The 21,535-nt window shown below is 37.7% G+C and overlaps 1 protein-coding gene across 1 annotated transcript in view; it reads right to left on the reverse strand.

Annotated features, from left to right (window-relative positions):
• GPC6 (glypican 6) overlaps positions 1-21,535 on the reverse strand; it is a 1,109,667-nt gene that overhangs the window by 811,337 nt on the left and 276,795 nt on the right. The window contains exon 2 of the mRNA XM_079779109.1: positions 12,428-12,586. Within this exon, the coding sequence (XP_079635235.1) occupies positions 12,428-12,586 (159 nt within the window). The remainder of the gene's footprint in view (positions 1-12,427; positions 12,587-21,535) is intronic.

Consider the following 21,535-nt stretch of genomic DNA (forward strand, 5'->3'; position numbering starts at 1 on the left):
TCAACTTAGGATTTTTCAATTTTACAATGGTGTAAAAGCGATACACGCTCAGTAGAATCCTTTCTTTGAGTATTGATCTTTTCCTGCCTAGCAATAAGTGGCACTATACTCCCATGATACTTAGCAGCATTGGTGAGCCAGCTCCCCGCCAAGCACATGATCTCAAGGGTAAACAACCAATACTCTACAGTGTAATTAGATTGTTAGATGGTTTTGCCCAACTGTAGGCTAATGTAAGTGTCCTGAGCACATTTAAGGTAGACTAGGCTAAACAAGCTTTGATGGTCAATAGGTTAGGTGTATTAAATGCATTTTTTACTTAGGATATTTTCAATTTATGATGGCTTAGTCAGTTCAGGAGCATCTGTAATAGCCTTGCCATTTAGTATCTTATCACCTAGTAAAAAGGAAGATCTTCACTTAGTTTGAAATGCTGGCTACCTAGCAATATGGATTATTCCACTTGTTAATATTTGTTTAGATGGCAAGAAAATTTTTGTGATGAAAAAATATCATTAACCATCATTGCTTAACCTGCCTTTGTAAAGGTTACTGGTGCTTTATTTTTATTTTTTTCATTGTATCAGTTATTTTAAAGAGTCATTGTATGTAAGGTTAAGATATTTGACCACAATGATGCATTTCTTATTGCTGTTCAAATACATAATAAAGAGGTTTTAAAATGAAGCTAATGGACAATGAGGGCAGAGAACAAAGCCATACTTAGAGTTTTACATTAGCAAGAAGAAATACAACTGACCCTTCTACTTTGTCATCAAGGTACCTTTGATTAAGCTCCCACACAAATCGAAATGCTATGCAATTGAGCAAAATCCTCACAAGGAAGGAAAATATATCGTTGATTTTTTTAAAAAAAACCTATTCCTCAACTTTGCCTAAAGCTGATGGCTCTTAAAATGGATTTATTTGTGTTTTGTTGTCGTTGTTTTCAGATGAGGAATGGAACAGAGCAGAACTGGAGGGCTCTTGATGAACAAACTTGAAAGATTGCCACACTCCCTAAATCGAGTTCTGGCATTTTCTGTGTATACTGTGTAGTGAAGGAACAGCATTACTCATTGGCAAGAAATCCATTTAGGTGTGCAGGCAGTGCCCAGGTGATGTTTATTCTAAGGAATCTTAATGCCTCGGCCTATTGAAGAAGTTGGCACAAATAAACTTGGTGGAATATTTACCACTGAGTTTATTAGTGAACCCAAGGATAAAGAAACACCACGAGCCACCCAGCATCGCATCTCTCAGTCACCATTGGCAGGAAGCCAGGAGCACACCATGCTCAGTTTATCACTACATTGCTAATAACTTGAAGCAATGGCGATGTTAGCTGCCTTTAAAAAGTATACATTTTAGCCCTAGCTGGTTTGGCTCAGTGGATAGAGCATCAGTCTGCGGACTGAAGGGTCCCGGGTTCGATTCCAGTCAAGGGCACATGCCAGGGTTGCGAGCTCGATCCCCAGTAGGGGGAGTGCAGGAGGCAGCCAATCAATGATTCTTTCTCATCATTGATGTTTCCATCTCTCCCTCCTTCTCCTTTCCTCTCTGAAATCAATAAAAAAATGTATGTTATAAAAAGTACACATGTTAAGTGAGAATTTAAGGTTGATGAAAAGCAACTATGAAAAATCAATAGCTATTTCATTAACACTGTATAAATGTGCACTAAGTTAATATGCATATCTTTACATAATGCAAACTTCTTAATAGAGCTGCAGAAGCTCTGGAATTTTCAATGATGAATTTTCAACTCAGTTATGGTAACAGCCATCAAAGTTGTACTAACAAAACGTTTTAAAGTCTGGGGAATATTAGGCCCAGAAAATAGGAAATACTCTAACTCTACAGGGACTTGATTCTACTTTATATTTTATTAGAGGTCCGGTGCATGAATTTCTGCATGGGTGGGATCCAGCCAGCCCACCCCAATCAGGGTCAATCGGGGCCTAGCCAGGCCAGGGGAAGAGGATGCAGGAGGTTGGCCGGCTGGCCCCGCCCCCTATCAGACTGGTTGGCTGGCAGCAGTACAAGGTCATAGCAACCAGTCTTTCTGGTCACTTGGCTTTTATATATATATATATTCATTTCATATTTATAAACTATTAAACTTAAGGGTTGTAAATTATTTTTCAGAATTTATGTGAATATTTTCATACGAAAGCATACACTGGTTACTACATTTTTACTTATTGTCCTCAGAGATTAGGGTTTTTCCCCCCCAATGAGGCAAAAATTTAAAGTAACTTTAAATGCTTTAAAACTTTAAGTCAAATTATTCAAGTTTTCTACAATAAGCATTTGCTACTTTAGAGTCAGAAAAAATGTTATGTTATTAAAATGTTATTTGTTATTTTAAATGTTATTACAAATACTATTTTAAAATGTTATTTATCATTCAAGCCAAAAATGAGAAGAAATTAAAATGAATTTTCTAGATAATAAAAAATAAATATCTATTAAATCCTATAAGCTTGAAAATAAAGTAAGAAAAAAGAAAATAACTTTGTAGTTCACGAATATGAAACATTCAAATAAAGTATAATTTTCATCTGCCAAAGATCAAACGAGTTATGGCTCTTGAGTATAGTTCACTGTCAAAATCAGAAGGAAAAGAGAGAGACTTGCTTAATGTATAAAAGGCATTGTTTAATGATCAATAGGTGCTTGAAATCTAGCATACACAGTGGGGACCTTTATATTAGCAGACCACAAACTGATCTTAATATGATAGAAGAATGATTTTTTAATCTGTTATCTTTCTGTGCCTCAACTCCATATCCTGATCACTGACCTGTCAGCTCCACTTAACCAGTGATACTCAGGTATATCCCAGAGTGTAGCCGAGAAGACAACCTGCTTCAGAAATGTCAAATGCATAAGCTAAATGAAGATTGTGGGGTTCCATCAAGAACAAAGAATCAAAATTTACAGTATCTGTACCCAGGAAGGTGTGTGCTAACTGCTTTTCTAAGTGACTCCTGTGCATTTTAACAACTCTTTATTCATGTGCACACACAATTGTGCCATTTTGTGTGTGTGTGTGTGTGTGTGTGTGTGTGTGTGTGTGTGTGTTTGATATAGAGAACACACTCATTCTGGTTTTTGAAGTAAGGGCTTCTACTTGCACTCTCAATGAAGATCATCTTTGTTCTGAGAATTTAAATTCAGTTCCATTAAATCCACTGGAGCAAATGCTGCTGAAATCTAATATGACTTCCAGGTTTATAGACCCTAAGAGTTAATAGATAACTAGAACTCAAAGCTTCCTATTTTCTCCTGTTGTATTTATTACCGGACCTTAAGTAATCCATCTGACTGGTCTGTGCCCTTGGATCTGTGCAAGTTGGTGCCATAGTCAGACAGCACTGCAGCAGAATTAAATATGCTCTCTATTAAGTGAGCTGTAGGAAGACAAAATAGAAATAGGAGGCCTAATCCCAATAGTTAATGAGCTTAGACTTCAACAGAGAGGATGCAATAGATCATGCTTTTTATCTATTAAGAATGCTATTAAAAGAACACTAAATAAGTGAAAATGATAAGGTGTCAACTACAGAAGTATTGAGGAGAAGGAGATAGCCTTGATCTGAGTTAATTCAGAGGGCTGAGAGAACTATAACCTATAATGACCAGAGCACTATTCTTCTAAACGAAGAAAAATATGCAAGGAAAATTTAAAAAATAAAAAATATGTAGAAAAGCACAACTCCTTCCAAAATGGAAAGGCCTGAGCGGCCAATTTCCTGTTATCTTACTTCAAAGTTTGCTTTTCATTTTCGCAGTTGTTTGGATTCAATCTACCAGCAGGTAGGGAGGAAACAGTATGAAGATCATGTACTGCTATATATAGTCATCCCAAGAATAATATTTGTCCATTTAATGAATACAACAAACCTTTAAAGCACAATAAATATAAAATTCTGAAATTTGTAATGAGTGATTTTTAAAATTTTCTCTGAGTTCTGTGAACCATGCAAGCTTATTAGCTGATCACTGACCCTACCTCCACAAATGGGGTCAGGGTTCTCCTCCAGTCTAATGGAATGCTTGGAAGCATATGGAATTAATTGCTCAGGCAATCTGTCTCTTCCTTTGGATTTGCCAAAATGTAAAATTCCAAGAGCTCATTTCCGTGTTGTCATTCAACCAAAAATCACTGGGCGACTATGGAGCGATGAAGAAGTGTTATTGATAATGCATTTATAATATACATTCCACATTTTCTTCTGAATCTTGCCAACATTTGTGTTTGAATAGTCTGAATTGGTATCCATGTAGTTTCTAAATAAGTGTTGAACATTTTGAACCACAACAGGGAGATCTATATATGAAGCCTGACCTCAACAGTCCTGTCCATATTACTAAAGCAGAGATGTCATTTCCAGCAAAACAATAATAAAAATTTGAACAGAAGCAGACACTAAGCAGCCTTGATCTTAGTTAAATTCCTTATAAGTTGTGTTCATCTTTGCAACTTGAAATGTTATGTGATTTACTATTGTTGGATACACAAAACGTAAGCGTGGTTTAGCCTATGGACATTGCTCTCTGTCTAGAATGAATTAACTGTATGGAAATCTTCGATCCTGTATATGCTCAAGTCAGTTCTCTGTTTTTCAAAACTTTTTATTACAAAATTTAAAAACCATATACAAATGAGACTATAATAATAAACCCCATTGAAACTATCACCAAGCTTTGAGCATGATCATCTTTCTGCCCATCTTGCTCCTTCTATCTGCCCACCACAGGGACTCCCTCAGCACAAAGAATGCCATTGAGATAAAGTTTCCCCAGAATTACTTTCTTTTAAATCTTGAGGAAGCATGCAAATGGGTTTCTTATGCTTTTACCATGTTGTGTTTTTTTGTTTGTTTGTTAGGAAAGGGAAATCTTATGTTGTCTCAGTGGAGGAGGATGCACAGATTTTATTCCAATTTTGTATCAAGAAGGAAGATCAAGAATCTTTTGACACAAAATCCCCACTTAAAGAATGAGTGACTTATGCTGCTTCCCACTACATATCACACCTAACTGGAGGTAACGGGTCTCACTACCTTGACACACCCTATGCAATCAAACCAGTCTACACTGAGCTACTGTGTTCTCAGCTCTGAAGACAAAAATGTTCCCACTGGTCTCTAATTTAAACCACCATTAAATATGTTTCTTAATTTTCATTAAAATAAGAAAATCTGTTTTCTCTATTCGGTGGCAGATCAAATTAACTGAAATAAAAGTTTCCTGCAATTCACCCATACTTACTCAAAGGATTGGTGAGCCACTGTCAGGGAACAGATACTTGTCTGCTCATTAACATTCATGACCAAGAAACCTTCTGGTAAGACTGGATTCAGTGTCTGATAGAGCAATACTTAAAAGAAATCGGCTTGTCTGTGAAACAGCTGCTCAGCAAAGCCACCATGCAAGGACACTGGTGATAATAAGATGATAACATTACAACCTCAAGGGAACATAATGTGTTTTAAGTTACTTTGAGGTGTGTGGTAAGATAGCAGTCTATCACTGAGGACATGAAGCTGCTGATCAGGCATGTGCATCTTTGGTTTTTGAAAGATCTATGGAGAGAAAGAGAGAGAGAGAGAGAGAGAGAGAGAGAGAGAGAGAGAGAGAGAGAGAGAGAGAGAATGAGAGAGAGAGCAAGAGAGAGAGAGAGAGAGAGAGAGAGAGAGAGAGAGAGAGAGAAAGAACAAACTCCCTTGTACAAAGGTGTGAGTTGGTGTGCAATGCATTTAAAGAACACCCAACCATGGATCATATATTCCAAGATTGTGCAAATGCAAGGCATTTGCGATGTATAAATCTGTTCACTAGTTCTGCCAAAGCCAAATCCCTGGTTAGCTGATTCTTATTTTTCAAAGGACTATCCTTTGGGAGAACTGGCAGATTACTTTCCAGTGCCAGCGAGACTGTTTCTCAATTTCTGAAACCCAAGTCAGCACATTCTGATTTGCAGAAGTGTCCTTCAGATGAAATGCATGTTGTTGAGGTGGTGGCCTAGCAAACTTACACGTGGCATTCAGCTAATTGCTTGCTAAAATGCTTAACATTCTAACCCTTATGAATTACAGTTAACTTGTTATTCTGCACAATGATGAAGGGGAATAATAGCATAAAATGGAAATATTACATCTTATTCTTGAATCACATCATGGAAGTTGTATGTGTGTGTTTATGTGTGTATTTGTCAGTGTGCTAGAATATGGGAGGTAGTAGTTGAACAGGGGTTTCATTTCCAAGAAATACTTATTGCTCTTGAGTTCCTAGAGAATCTATCCCCCCCCCCAACCCTGCCAAAAAAAAAAAAAAAGCAAATATGGAACTTAAACATTGCTTGGGAAATAGCTAGAGGCTGTCAGCTGAGGACAATGGTAGATTAACATACAGAAACATTCACTTCTCCCCCCACCTCGACCTTGATGGGAGTCATATACTCCTCTGTCCCACTGATGTTGATAATGATCATGACATTTATTCTGGCCAATAGAACTTGAAAAGACAGTGTGCCAATTCTAGTTTAGGCTTTAAGAAGCATCATGCCTCCAACATGTAACTAAGTCTCCAAACTGTACCACGAATCATGCCCACGATACAGTACCACTTCCAAAAGAATAGGAGACCTCGGGAGCAGAACAGATCAAATCTATACTCGAGAACCGAGCCTCCATGAACATAGCCCAAAGCAGCCAAACTCTGGCCAATCCAAAGACACATTAACAAAAAATAAATGCTTCTTTTTTATTCCCTGACATTTTGTGGTTGTTTGTTACAAAACAGTGTCCGATTGACACAAAGCCAAGACAGTGTCTAAAGAATGTTTATGAAATAGATAAATGCTAAATGTCAATAAAGTAATATTGTTTGGAAAACGTCAATAGTAAATATGTTTACAAGTGCCATTGACTTTGCGAACATGCATACAGAACCCCTGGTACCCTTTGTCTCCTCCGGACACTTCTTTAACTGTCAGGATCTTCAGTTATTCCTTAAGGACTCTGTCCGCACCTCTTCAAAATCTCTAGCACCTCTAAATAAAATACTTGACTCCCTCTTTTCTGTTTCCATTTTCTGAGATAGTCAATTGCCTTCTGTGTTAGTTTTAAGCTTAGATCTCCCCAATAAGATAAACATTGTGACAGATTGTGACCGTATTTTTGACATTATTAGTCATTTTAAAATCTATTACAGACTTGGTTAAGTGCCTTCTATATGGTAGGTTATGAGTAAATGTTTCCAAATTCAAATTACACACACACACACACACAGACACACACACACACACACCATCCATATGACAGGAAACATAGAAGATTCTATCCCCATATGGAAAACTACTTAGGTTTTCTTGGTTTTCAAATAAGTGTATTCTCTGAGAAAAGTAGACCATACTTTAAAGCCATCATTATATTATTGCTGTCTCTACAGTATATAGATGAAAAATGATATTTTAAAAGAAAATACAGCAGGTTTGCAGTGTAAAAATATTATGGTGCTGTGTATAAATTATTTCCGCATTCAGTAAAATGAGAATTCTGAGGGTGTTACTGTAGAATAAGTTCTTCAGAAAGATGGAAATTACTGCTGAACTTTTTTTTTATTTTGCTTTTAAAAATGTACTTGCTGCCAAAATCTCTGGACAAATGTATATCATTAATATACATAAATAAAAACCAAGAAGGAGAGAAAAATAATAAGACCAAGAAGAACACACTAAACAAACAAACAAAAAAACCCTCATATTGAGTTTCAAATGCAAATAAATTTCAGCTCAAATGAATCTGAGGAAAAAATAAACAAAATAAAATGCCCTGTCAACTAAATTTTCCTGTCCCTGAATTATCCATATTCCATACACATTCCTAAAGAATAGAAAGCAGATGCCTACATCAAGATAGAGGCTACTAGGCTTTGGTGCCTAAGTGGAATAAACAATATGCTTTTATTGATTCAATAAAAATTTTCCACACAACACTCATTTCCTTTTAATTTAGGACAACTTCCAATTGAATACCATTCTGCCGTCACCAAAAAATGTGGCTAGCTTCTTTACCCACCAACATCACTATTGGCTGGTTAAAGAAATATCAGTAATTTTAGCCAGTGTCCACACAAACCAAATAAAAGCTTAGTGAGAATTTTAACCAAATGTGACTTCCTATCACATCACTATTTATAAGACTGATGTAAGTCAAGAGTATTAGGTTACACTCTTGGTTTCATCATTTTGGTGGAAACTTGGCAAGACATTTACCCTCTCTGAACTCCAGGTTCCTTGGAGGCTGGACTATATTTAGGTGGGTAATTATATTTTTTAAATTAAAAAAAAATCTCCCACTTTTCTCTGAAAGGCATTTCCACTTCCTCCCCACAATTACTTGGGGGTAGGGCAGGCAGAGGGAGACAGAGGAATAGATGCTGCTTATCATAAAATCTCCACACATTCAGGGACTGAAAAGCACTCAAACGAGGACAGGGGAAGTGTTTAGGGCAAGGACTCAGGAGTGCTCAGTCCCGAAGGGAGGCTGACTCAGTCACTGACTGGCTGTGTGTCTTGAGAGTGCTGGTCACCCTGATAAATAGGCGAACATCTAGAAAGGGCAAGGTACAGGCCAGGTGTTGTCCATTATTACAATTACTACTATCAAAGTGTTCACTTGTTCTCCATTTTCTTAGGATCCTAACAAATCAGCCACTGACATGCATGACCACCACTGGGCTTTAGACACAAATGCCAATTGGACAGGTCAGACAGTCACAAAACAAAAAAAGCTAGGCAACTGAGGGAGGGCACAAAGATGTCCCTTCATTTTTTTCTGTAAACTTATAAGATTTAGTTGTTTTGTGTACTTCTGGCTGGGTGTGTGGCAGAGTGAGAAAGGAAAGAATTACAGGAGAAATGTTATGACCACCTGCCACTTGAACCGGGCTGGGTGCTCATCCCCACTGGGTGTAACAGAGAATCTGGGCTTGCCTCTCAAGCGCATTGAAAGTATCTCTATAATTCTGAGGGACCCTTTGCAGCAGTCAGACCCTGGCCAACATGGTGAGGGGCCTGCAGGGATATGTAATGCAAACCAGAGGTGGAGATTTGGCCAGAGAAAGGAAAAAAAGATACAAAATGGTGTGGTATAGGGAAAAGCACCAGTGTCAAGAATATATAAACACTTATTTATATACATTTATCATAACATTTCAATTCTATATTTAAAAAGAAAAAATGCTACAGAGTGATAAGCAAATTCCTTGCAAAAGAATGAAAATTTCAGCAATTGAGAATATATACTTTTGCAACTCATTGTCTTCATATACAACCTTGTTTTCAATTTATTGCTTCTCAGCTACATCTTTTAGGCTAATGGTATATGGAGCAAAAGTTGGCCATTTGGGAATGTAGAGAAAAATGTGTATTAATTCAGGTTTAGGTTCCAACCACCCAATGAATATTTATAAATGTATACAGTGTTATCTTATAAATATTACTCAAGATGTTAATAGGAACTGGGAAAGAATATGACAACAAATAGAATGCGATGTTATGTTAAATATTTTGAATTTCAAAATTTAAAAGTCACCTCTGTCAAATAACACAAGTTAATGGAATCAAAACATTCCCAGAATAACAAGGAAAGCAACAACTATAGACTAATTTTAACAGTGATTGAATCTGGCCTCTCCATATAGTTTGGACTGAATCACATGTACCAGATATAATTTAAAATGTTATTGTACTTAATGAAAATAGGGAGGAAAGGGGTCACCTCTTCCTATAGTATAGTCATCATTCATGTTATTTAAAATAAAAGAAAACATCTAGCCAATAAAGACATGCAAAATGCAGATGACAAATCAAGATTTCTAGATTAAAGTGGGACCAGAGGCAGTTGGATCAGGAGACCCCAGCAGAAATTCACAATGACTCACAGAATAGAAATGACTTATATGACTATCTTCTTATTCCTACGGGGTAAAGTCACCTTTTAGGAAAATAAAATCCAAAGCCCTTCAGAGCACCATTGGTTTTATCGTGGAAGATAAGACTGGGGAGGTAACATTCTAGAACTGACCCTAGGTAGTTCTGTGCTTACCAACTGATACTCATCAATAAACACCACGGGAAGTGTGAAGGGGGAAAAAACAGCCAAGGGAAAAAATGGAAAGCTACCCACTTGAAGTTCCTGAAAGGTGACTTAGGGCATCACTTTCTAGGGATAAGAAGGTAAGCCTGACTGAGCTTCATGAAGTTGACAAAAGAAAAGGCAAACATGATAATGGTGATTTTTTAATTGACATGTTTCTATAATTTTTATTAAAGACTGAGCTCTACAGAAGCTGTGCTCACCAGAACACATTCAGATTTTTTTTAAAAAAGTCTAGCTGAAAGCTTTCTTGGGAAAAATCTTAACTTCTCTCCCATTTCAGCGGAATGTAACTGCAATGAAATGCACTGCTACTAAATAATTCATCACCCTCTATGTCAGATCTAATCTTAATCAAAAGTCAATGTACTGTCAAACAGATTGACTTAATACCCCTAAATACATTGACATAATTTAAAACACACCTGTAAAAAGGGAGAGAGGGAGGGACGGTGGCAAGAAGGGAGAAAGGAGGAAGGGAAAAGGGAGGGAAGGAGATTTCTTTAATAAAATGAATGAGATGTGGGATTAAAAATTATAAATTCAAAGACATTGTCATTGATATGAGAATACAAGAAGTATCTCGCTTGGCCTTGTTGAATACCTTTACTCAACAACAAAAACAAAAGCAAAAACAAAAACCACAACAAAACTCTCCATAAAGCTACCTTACATCTACTATTTTTATTAAAAGAGATATATATTATGTACTGTGAATACTGCCTATAACTATTGCAACCTAATTTTAGAGTACAGTTTTATAAAAGCACTAGAGTTGTTTTCCAAAGACTCAGGTAGAAATCAGCAGCAGCAGGTCCCTCCCACCTGCTTTCTGTCACAAAAGATAGAGTGTCTCAAGTGGCCTCCACCTGAACTGATACATTATAGTTCCTCAAACACAGAGCCCCTGCCGGGGCTCCTGAATGTCACTGGATTGGTAATCTGTCAATCAAGGGTAACTCCCAAGTACTCCCTGGGTGCATTCAAGGGAACAAACAACATTCGCAGTAACACTTCAAACCTCGGAATTATTTTCATATACATCTACATAATAAAGTCAAACACAGAGTGAGAGGCAGCAGAAGAATATGAAGATGCTGAAAAATACTTGCAGGCAATACAAGTCCCCTTCGCGTAGGTGGAAAATTTCACATCATCTTGAATCCCGAAACCACTGCCGGGTGGACCTGCCTTTTAGAACTTGGAGGACTGATTTGAAAGAGATTGGTGTTGTTATACTCATTTAAAGCAGCAATGAAGCGGAGTGCTTTACCTACTACAGAGGGAAACAAAAAAGGAAAAAGCAAAGCTTTGGCAGGCCTCTTCTACACTGGCTCCGTTGTGCATGGACTGGGGAGCGGGAAGAAAATGAATGGCAGTTCTGTTGCCTTAGGCAACTTAATATGACTCAGGGCACAAGGAAGGTTCGCCACGATTTGCAAGTCTGCTTTACAATGAGTCATAGAGTAAGGTACATTCATTTCTTAGGGCCCTAAGACGACACACCACTTAAGAGTATTAACTTTATCCTTATTAATTCAGTTTATAAAAATCAGACTGCTTTAAAATACTTCTCTGAGGCTCGGATGAGAAAATTCAATGCTGGAATTCTAGTTATAATTGCTTTCACACTTTGCACTTTCTAATACCAACGGTTTATTTAACAAATAGAATTTAGAAGTGAAGTCAATTGCATATAATCAGGAAATCAATAGGGGACTTAAACCTTATGCAGAAAGCACTGCGACTGAAAAGGGAAACCTGGCTATGTTATCGGGAGGAGGCACTCTTAAATAAAGGACACCATGTCATTGGCACTTCAAACATGCCTGTCTCTTTCAAAGTGTTGTATTTCAAATCATTTTAAATGGCATTCAATTCTTTTAAGGAAAAATGCCCCGATGAAAACTGAAGACGCACTACAAAACCTGAATTAGAATCACTTCTAATAATAAAACTTGAGCTTACGTCTTTCAGAAATCTCACAGGCAAACTGCAAGTGCAAAACAGCTCTTTCAACCGGGTTTTTCCAAGATACTACTATCTAAATTGTCAAGAAAGCACATGCTTTAAAAAAAGTTATAAATATTTAAGAGGGAAAGAAAAGCTCCTACTTAAACACACACACACACACACACACACACACACACACACACACACACACACACACACAAACTGTTTTTCCCATAAGACCATGGCGTTTCTCATAGAAAAGCACAGGTAGAACAAAGCGAAAGTGAGGCAGTTTCACCTACCGTCGAACTTCTTGTGCCTGGACACGAACGTGGTGCGCACGAAGTGACTCGTCTCTTCCACGAGGTTTTCAAACTCCAGTTTGCTCTGCTGGCTTAGCTTGTCCTCCATTTCTGTGGTGCAGCAGGTATATTCTTGAGGACAGATTCTTAAGTGCTCCCCTGCAAAGACCAGCTAAATGTCAGTATGAAACAATAAGGACTCACATTGCCCTCAACTCCAGGGTGTTTGTCCCCTCGACCCCTCCAGCCATCCCCATGAACTTGATCTGCGCCTGCGTGTACTTAACGTTGCAAACATTGCGGACTTTTGGTGACCCAGATGCCATGGGACTTTTGGTGAACCAGATGCTATGGTGTGAATATCTGTGTCACCCCCTCCCCCTACCCATAATTCATATGTGTAAAACCCCAGTGGTTAGGTCATGAATGGAATTAGTGCCTTAGGAAAAAGGGACCCCAAATAACTAATTAATCCATCCCTTCTTTCAGCAAAAAGATGGCATTTGTGAACCAGTCACCAGACACTGAATCTGCAGTGTGGTGACCTTGGAGTTCCCAGCCTCCAGAACTGGGAGAGATGACTGCGTGCTGTGGATCATCCACTCAGTTGATGGTATTCCTGTTAGAGCAGCCCGATGTTTAGTTCCTGTCCCTGTCATGTAACGACCTCGGAAGACCACGGCGATTTTCTGCTTTTATTTGAAATGTACCAAGTAACACCCAATGACAAGAGATGCAAGACAGTTATAAGGGTGATTCTTTGGAAACCTCAAGTAAGGCAAAGACAATCAGTCCCATCACCGTAGTCTCAGGCAGCTAGGAATGGGCCCCGAGTTCTCTGTCTGCCTGTCCATCTGTCAGAATGCATCAGCTTTTTGTTGGGTGAAAGTGAGTGTGTTTTTAATGGCAGGTCCCAGGTGCCACACATTCTCTCAGTTGACATTTCTTGTCAGAGAGAAAATGTTCGCCTACAAGGAGGAAGGCACTGATGGGTTTAATTAACGGTTATAGTATACAGAAATGTGAAGTAAAAGGTAATGAAAGTCTTGTATTCGATTCAACAGATTTATCGCTGGGCATATCAGGCCACTTGTTTAGACGTTATGTTATTTGCAAGTAGGAGCCAAACCTTGGCTTCATCAAATGAAAATGTGAGTTTCCAATTGGTGCGGCTCCTTTGGTGTCAAAAATGTTCAGCAGAAGCTGTGGAAGGAAGAAGAAAAATCCACCCAGCATCTTGCTAAGTAAAACCAACACATTGAAAACCGCATATACTTGATGGGATCATTAAAATTCATTTCTAATGTTTATTAATAGTTATATAATATTATGCCCTGTGACCCTGTGTGATGTACAGGGGTCTCATAATTCCTCATGTAATTCAAGGTTTCAGTACCTACTTAAAGCAACCCCAGAATTAAAAATTATCTCAGTGTGTATTCATGTTAGATCTCACAGAATTCCTAGAAGAGGAGACCATAAAATATCATGTGTATATGTTTTAAATGGGAATGAAAATACTTGTACTTGAGAATGTTGAACATCAAATTCAAGATAACAGTTCCGTCCCAGGAGGAATTAAGATTTGAAAGACATATTCAAATACTTGTATCTATAATCTTTTATTTCTTAAGTTGTTTCATGGATACATGATGATTATTATATTATTATTTTTAGTTTCTCTGTACATTTACACTATTTTGTAATAAAAACCTGGAAATATGCCACTAAAATAAAGTAGCCACTACAGTTGTGGGAGAGAGGAGAGCAAAGGGTAGCTATTAAAAAAGAAAAGCAAAATGTCCTTGGCATTCAGAAGCCAGCCTGGCACTCACGGCTAGGTCACCACAGTCCACAAAGTCTAAACCGACTCACAGAACACCAACCTCAGACAAGATACTCTAAGGCCATAGTAAAATGCAACAAAACAAGGCCACTTCAAAATTGTGTCTAAGCACAGACAAAAACAAGGTCACCGTGCCATCTAAAAATGCCACCTGTCTGTGGCAAAATGAATGTCTGGTAGGTCTTTACCATTTACAGATTGATCTTCACACGAGTCTCCCTCCTTGTTGACCAGATTTACTGAGATGCCTTATTATAGAACTGGCTCTGCACCCAATGTAGTTTCCTTCTGGCAGCACCCAATGTAGTTTGAAGCCCTGCTTCTCTGAACCTTCCCCAAATCACTCAGCCACAATCCAAATCCTGTAATAGACTCCTCTGAGAAACCCATGGTCCTCCATGGTGTATTCTCACTTGCTGCAGTGAGAGATAACCCAGATGGTTAACCTGCAAATGTGTTCCTGATAGGTTCTGATTTGAAGGTGCTGGTTTACCAAAATGGGGACAGATAAGACAACATAAATTTTGAAACAATGTCCCCAAATGATTCAGATACTCTGATATACTCCACTGAGAAGCATAGTTCTAAAGTTTAAGATACTGAGAATGGAATAAGTTATCAAAAGCAAATGGTTCACAATCACTAATTTTCTTTATAGAGAGAGGAACAGAGAAGGAGAGAGAGAGAAACATTTTACTGTGAGAGCAGAACATGGATTGGCTGCCTCCTGCATGCCCCCTACTGGGAACGGAGCCTGAAACCCAGGTATCAGGTTCCATACCTGGTATATGCCCTGACTGGGAATCTGACCTGCAACCTTTTGGTGCACAGGACAACACCCAACCAACTGAGCAACACCAGCCAGGGCTCACTAATTTTCTTTTTATAAATAGGAAATCTAACTAATAAAGACAAAACTCTATTCAGACTGAATGGATATTTAGTATTAACCACTTTGCAGTGTGTTCCCTTTTCTGACCTGCTTATAAACTGTTTTTGTAAATCCCCCTATACTATTTCTTATTTCCCCTTGTTCCATTTCCCACTCTGTATGTACAAATGAAATGTCTATTTCTCAAGATTTAGAACATCAGGCTGCATTCCACTTCTGCATCATTACAATTGAGTTTACAACAAAATAGACAGGGCATTTTGTGTGTGTTTTTTTTTTAAAAAAAACTGACCAAAAGAATATAAGTCTTTTATGACACAAGGTATATTTTGGATATTTGTGGAAGATACCCTATGGATCAATAGTCATAAAATTAGGTTGGAGACATAATCTCTAATCAGCCAAAGAAAATCGGTATTTTATGTTTTGATTAATAGAAACCTAAAGATACTTACTTCTTAATGAGACAGCTTTAACCCAAAATTATTTCATTCGTGTGTGTGTAGTGTGTGTGTGTGTGTGTGTGTGTGTGTAGGGTAATGGAGGTATATGTAAGATGTTGCCTTACTAATTCAAAGCAGTTTTAGCCTTTTTATAGAACTAAAAGTGTCTGCAACAAGTCAATTTCTTTCTCCTCCTCTATATGGGTCCCTGGCAGAGAGAAAACTAGGAAGACAGAGAGACAGACATGGACAAGCTTGGAGACAGAAAGTGAATGGATGTTGAAGAATCCTGCTACAGAAAGAAAATATATTTCCTGCAATGTTCATCAATGTTCCCTCGCACACAAGATTAAGACACATGAAACGTGTGGTTGATTTTAGGCTGAGCCTTCCTTTATTTTTCACCTATCCTATATAATACAAGCCTAATATGCTAAGTGTCCAGTTGTCTAGTTGTCTGTTCAACCAATCAAAGTGTAATATGCATGCCAGATTTTCATTTTCACTCCAAGATGCTGAGGTGACAGCAGAAATGTGATTCTGCCACGCCACATTCCCTCCAAGGCTGGCCCTTGGTCTGAAAGCTGCCAGGAATAGGCTTAGTGAGTGGCATGGTGGGAAAGAGCAGGGGACAGGAGGGTCTCATTAACCAAGAAGCCAGCCTCTGTGGGTCTGCTACAGCAGAGACTGCCCTTGGCAGTGACATGCGAGGACCTTGGGATATGCATTCCAAACAAACTAGCAGCACTGAAGTGTCCATCATGAGTCACATGTCATAGACTACAGCCAGCCAAACTCTTGGCTCTCATAGAGCTTTGGAGTGTGGAGGAAAGTTCCCACCCTTGCACTTCCTAGAAAGTAGGTAGGAAACCAAAATCTAAAAAGTGAAAAGAAGATGGCAAGATCTCAAAAAAGAGCACATCTATTTCTGAACCTCCAAATTCCATTTGATTAGAATGCAATATATTTCAGACTTAGTCCGCTTCAGAGTGTATGGTCCTTGCCAGAGTTCTCTCATCCTTGGACTATTAAATTTCTCACAGTTGATTGGCTGTGTCGGGTACCAAGCTTGAATCTCCTCATCTCTTCATATATTGTCTTAAATAACCATTCAATTTGTTCACCTGGTACCTAGAAAGTTTACTGGAGCAAATAATCTAAGGTAACAGGTTTAGGGAAGTAAAATATTCTAGAATGAGTTAACGTTTACCTAGAGTTTCTGATAGTCAAGATAATTTAAATTGTCGTTAATAGTCCTGGATTGTTTTTAGTTTCATAAAGTTCCTCTGCAGGCTAATCTGGAGTGGCAGATCGGAGGAAAGCAGCATTTTTTAAATGGTATGTTCCAGTTCATTTCTTTAAGTTCAAATTCCCAAACCCTCTAAAGTAGCAGTAATCCCAGATGTTTCAGTGTGAAGCTGTGTTAGGAATAATCCTTTCATATCTGTGGGGGCTGCTCTTCTCTGGTCATGCTGCTTACTACCATAGTTAGAAATGTTCAAACTCTCACATAAGTTTTAAGAAATTCATTGAATGTTCTATTTCAGTGTATCTTATCACTCTAATAACTCTATATCAGTGTCATCCTTTGATGTTGTCAATTTCTTAATAAAGACATTGAATACTAATTCTTTCAGTTAGAAAATGTTCGCTCTGCATTTTGCAAAAATAATTCCTTTGAAAGGACCAATAAGTTAAATGTTTAACTGTGTTCCAACAGTTGCATGAACAGGATTTCAAACATGCTTCTCTGGATGGTAGAGATTGCACCTCCACAGCTCTTCTAGTCTTTAAATGTCCTTGCCTTTGTTTTTATTTCAAAGAAGCTGATAGGGGGTGGAGATAGGCAGAGAAGAAGGTGTGGTCAGAATTAATAAGGCATGAGGATTATGTGGGATAGGGAGTGAGCAGAAGACAAGGAGATCATAAGGCAACTGGAGTGAGAAAAATTACCTATCCTTTTTCTCATATCTAATCTGGCTCTAATAAAAATTATTAAACTTGTAAAACCGGATCATTTTTAAACAGAAGGGGTTCTCCTTGTCATAAATGAATATGTCTTATTTAATTCATACAAGTAACATTTTGAGACACTTAATAAAAGCAATGCCTTAAAAATTATTATCAGTAATTTGTATGTGCAGATATACACACACATATACACACATACATACACACAATGCATAGAATTTTCCCCAGTACTTGTTTAAAGTAAAGAACAGAAAGATCTCAGAAAAAAATTTGAATTGCTACAATTTTTCTTCTTCTACATAAGAAACAGCCCAAAACATTTGTGGTTAAATGTCACAGGAACAATACCAAATCTTAAGAACAATGTGATTCCATGATTTAAAGTATGCCACAAATGGGCCACTCAACTTATTAAAATATTTTAAAGAATCAATGAAAAACCAATGTAAAACATCACAATCTATATCATAAAGCTAACTGATAAATCTAGTAATGCAATTGATCATTCTACATCCATAAAAGGAAGAGTGCTTAGGAATAGGAAAATATTTTGCACCTAGGTCATGGCCAAAGATAATAAATCATTGTTATCCCTTGAGTTTTCTCAGCCTCTTCACCCCATATCTCTGCACTTACTTGTTAAAGGTTTAATAGAGTCTGTAAACAGAGTGAAAAGTGACCAAAGCCTGTCTGGTGTCATGTACTACACCCCAGAGGTACATTAAAATTGGATTGGAGGAAGATAGAGAGGGGGGAATTAATGGGCATGCTTTTCCAAGAGATTTACCTACAGCTATTCTGATAAACTCAGCAATCTCCCAAGGGGACCATTTCTTTCCTAGTCCTTTGAGGATTACACTAACCAAGTGGTATGCCCAATATAAAATTTTCATATAAGAAGTTGTTCAAGGATAATAAAATCTCATCAATATCCAAAATGTTAATATGTTGGTTCCTCAAGACAGTTCTTGAGAATTAAGACCAGTAAAGAAATCTTAGTCTCATCATTTCTGCATTTCCAAATCAAACTAAAGGCTACACTAATACAGAAACTATAGTTATAATCTATAGGAATCAGAGGAGAAGATAAGAAAAACACCAAGGCAAAAACCTCTGCTTTCATCGTAATGTACACCTACTTGCCCAAGACTTTTTGAGCACTTCCTAAATACTAGCAACTGTGAAGTAGGTATTTGTATCATTTTTCATTTTACAAACTAGAAAACTGAATCGTAGAAAGATTAACTTAATCTGTCTCCAAAGCTCATCCTTGTAACCACTGTAAGTTGTGACAAGACTGACTGGAGCACTGCAACAAATGTATGGGAGGACGAGTGTCATGGGATGTTTTAAATTATCAAGGGAAATTCCACATCTGTGGGAAACTGCACAGACTAATTGTTGGAGGTAGTTCAACATGAGATTGTGATGCATTCCTTCAATTATATATCTTTGCAAAGCTGGGTTTTCCCCTAATTTTCATTTTACTAGTATCTTTTTACCATAGCCATCTTCTCATACCCCTGTTGTTATATTCCAAACCTAAATTAGGAGTGCTAGCTTATTTACCTTTGTGGCTCTCAGTGCCTTAGCATAGTTCATGACATATGGGTGGTTCTGTAATAAATATTGAATGGAATGCATCTGACTCTTTTTGCTTTCTCACTTATTCAAGAATCATTCAATAGCACCCAAGCAACAGCTTAATTTTATGTTTGGTGCTAAGAGATAAGAACAGATTCTGTGCTTTAAGAAGCTCAGATTCCAGCATGGAAAGATGCATCTATGTGTTACGATCCACCTTATAGATATGCACACATACTACAAAAGTACATAATTCTAACCATCCACCCACTTCCCCAGACTCTAATAACTCTTACAGAAACAGCATTAATTATAGGGGCTCTTTGATTATAGCTTTGCCTACTTCATTTGCAGGCAAGTAGCAGTAGTATTGCTTGTCTTTTTAAATTTCAGTGACAAGCAGGAACATTCAGAGAATGGTTTCACCTATTTCTTTCACTTTGCCCTGGCTCAAGTATCTTTCAAACTGTGGGACCTTAAAATGCTTAGCAAGCATTTGACTTTAATAGAATAGAGTTTTTACAGCTTACATGAGTTGAGGATAAGTGTTTCTTGTGAAAGTTTTGCCTGCCACCATTGTATATATTGTGTATGCATTGCGTTGCAATGAACAATTTTATTTTGTATTGTGGGCACAAAGTTTGGAAGCCAAATTTCAATATGATGTGCAAGTGATGACAGAAAGGGCAAAGAGCCCACTTACTAATGCATAGTTGGAAACTATCAACAGCCAATGCTCCATCAGGTAAGTTGGACTGCATTAAGGTATGTTTTTCTTCAAAAATATTAAGATGTCCTCCCTGGAAGTTTATTTGAGATATCTAATCTGTACAATGCTCCCTAAAAATTTTTGTACAGGCTTATTTTCCACTTGTATTTCATCAATACATTGTTTTGGGACCCATAAGAAAGACTAACTGCTAACCGAGAAGAGAGAGATTTAAGCAGAATTCATAAGTATGTTGTGAATTTCATGCCTGCTCACAATTCCTTTGCCATGCTTGTCTTAGGAATTGCCAAAATCTTCATATTCAAATGCTCAAAGATGTCTATAATCCTATAGCCTGAATGGCATCTTTATGGGCATGATTGGTTAGTTCTAGTTAAGCTGCTCCAACACTGCTTGCCAATTCCAGGCAAACAGTAATTCACCAGTTCCCAGTGACCTTCTGCAAGTCATCTGAGCAGAGATGACTTACATCTTTCTCTTTCTGGGGCCCATATTGCATAAATCAAACCAATGGCCTCCTACGAATTCCCTCACAGATGACGATCAATTTCAAGTTTAATGCAGTTGTAATCCCACACCCATCTTTGCTTACTAAAAATTAGCCATTTTCACAATTGAATGTGATGATCCTATGGTGATATACAATAAACTAATTTAAAAAGTGGTTGTTTTTGACCTTGATATAGCAAATCAGCATTCATACCCAATTATATGACAGCTCACATGAGAATTTAGGATTTACTATCGAAAGCCCACTGGCTGTAAACTAGTTCAGACCAATTCAGTAAAGGAGCTGGGGCTGGGTGAGAATGATTCAGATCTTAATCAACTTGAACTGCATGTAAGCCTTTGTGAAAAATTATTTTTCTTCTCCACAAAATACTGCAGTTTTAGTAGGCATCTGTACAACCGTGGTTACAACACTGATGGTTCATATAGAGTAAAGTAATAAAAAGCAAAGTGGACAGAAATGTTACAAGATCTATGGTATAGTCTATGAGTGTATATTTCTTAAATTGTCTGCCTCCATGACAATGAGACTCCATAATATCTAATCTTTCACAACTCATGGAGCCATTAATTTATAATAATTACTTTAATTCCCACTAATCACTTAAGATGGATGCCCATAGGTAAATATCACTCAGTCTCTATTTCACAGGTGAGTGATGGGAGGCCTACGAAAGGAAGGTAGTCCTTTCCCCTTGGCATCGCTTTTGCAATTAATAAAGGGCAAGAGGTCTCTTTCTACAATTTGTGTATGGGGACCTGGATTTTAAGATGGCACTACTCCAAATGCTATAATAAATTCCAGCATCCCTTCCAACCTGGGGCTTTAAAAAGTCAGTGTTCAGGTGACAGCAGCATAGTCAAGCATTTATCATTCAAAATTACGTATAATTAAAGCTCAGCTATGGTTTCAAACCAAGAGGAGAGCAGAACCTCAGAAGAGAAAGGAATAAAATCTCCCCTGAAATTAAAGCACATACCCTTATATATTTAAAGGAGAAATGAGGGTCCAAATTGATTTTTAAAAATTATACTGCATAAAGAAAATTGAAAAATGCCTTGAGCCCTAGAGCGTTTGGATCAGTGGATAAAGCGTTGGCCTGGGTTCTGGGATCGATTCTGGTCAAGGGCA

The sequence above is a fragment of the Cnephaeus nilssonii genome (assembly GCF_951640355.1).
Source record: "Cnephaeus nilssonii genome assembly, chromosome: 8".
In the NCBI taxonomy this organism is placed as follows: domain Eukaryota; kingdom Metazoa; phylum Chordata; class Mammalia; order Chiroptera; family Vespertilionidae; genus Cnephaeus; species Cnephaeus nilssonii.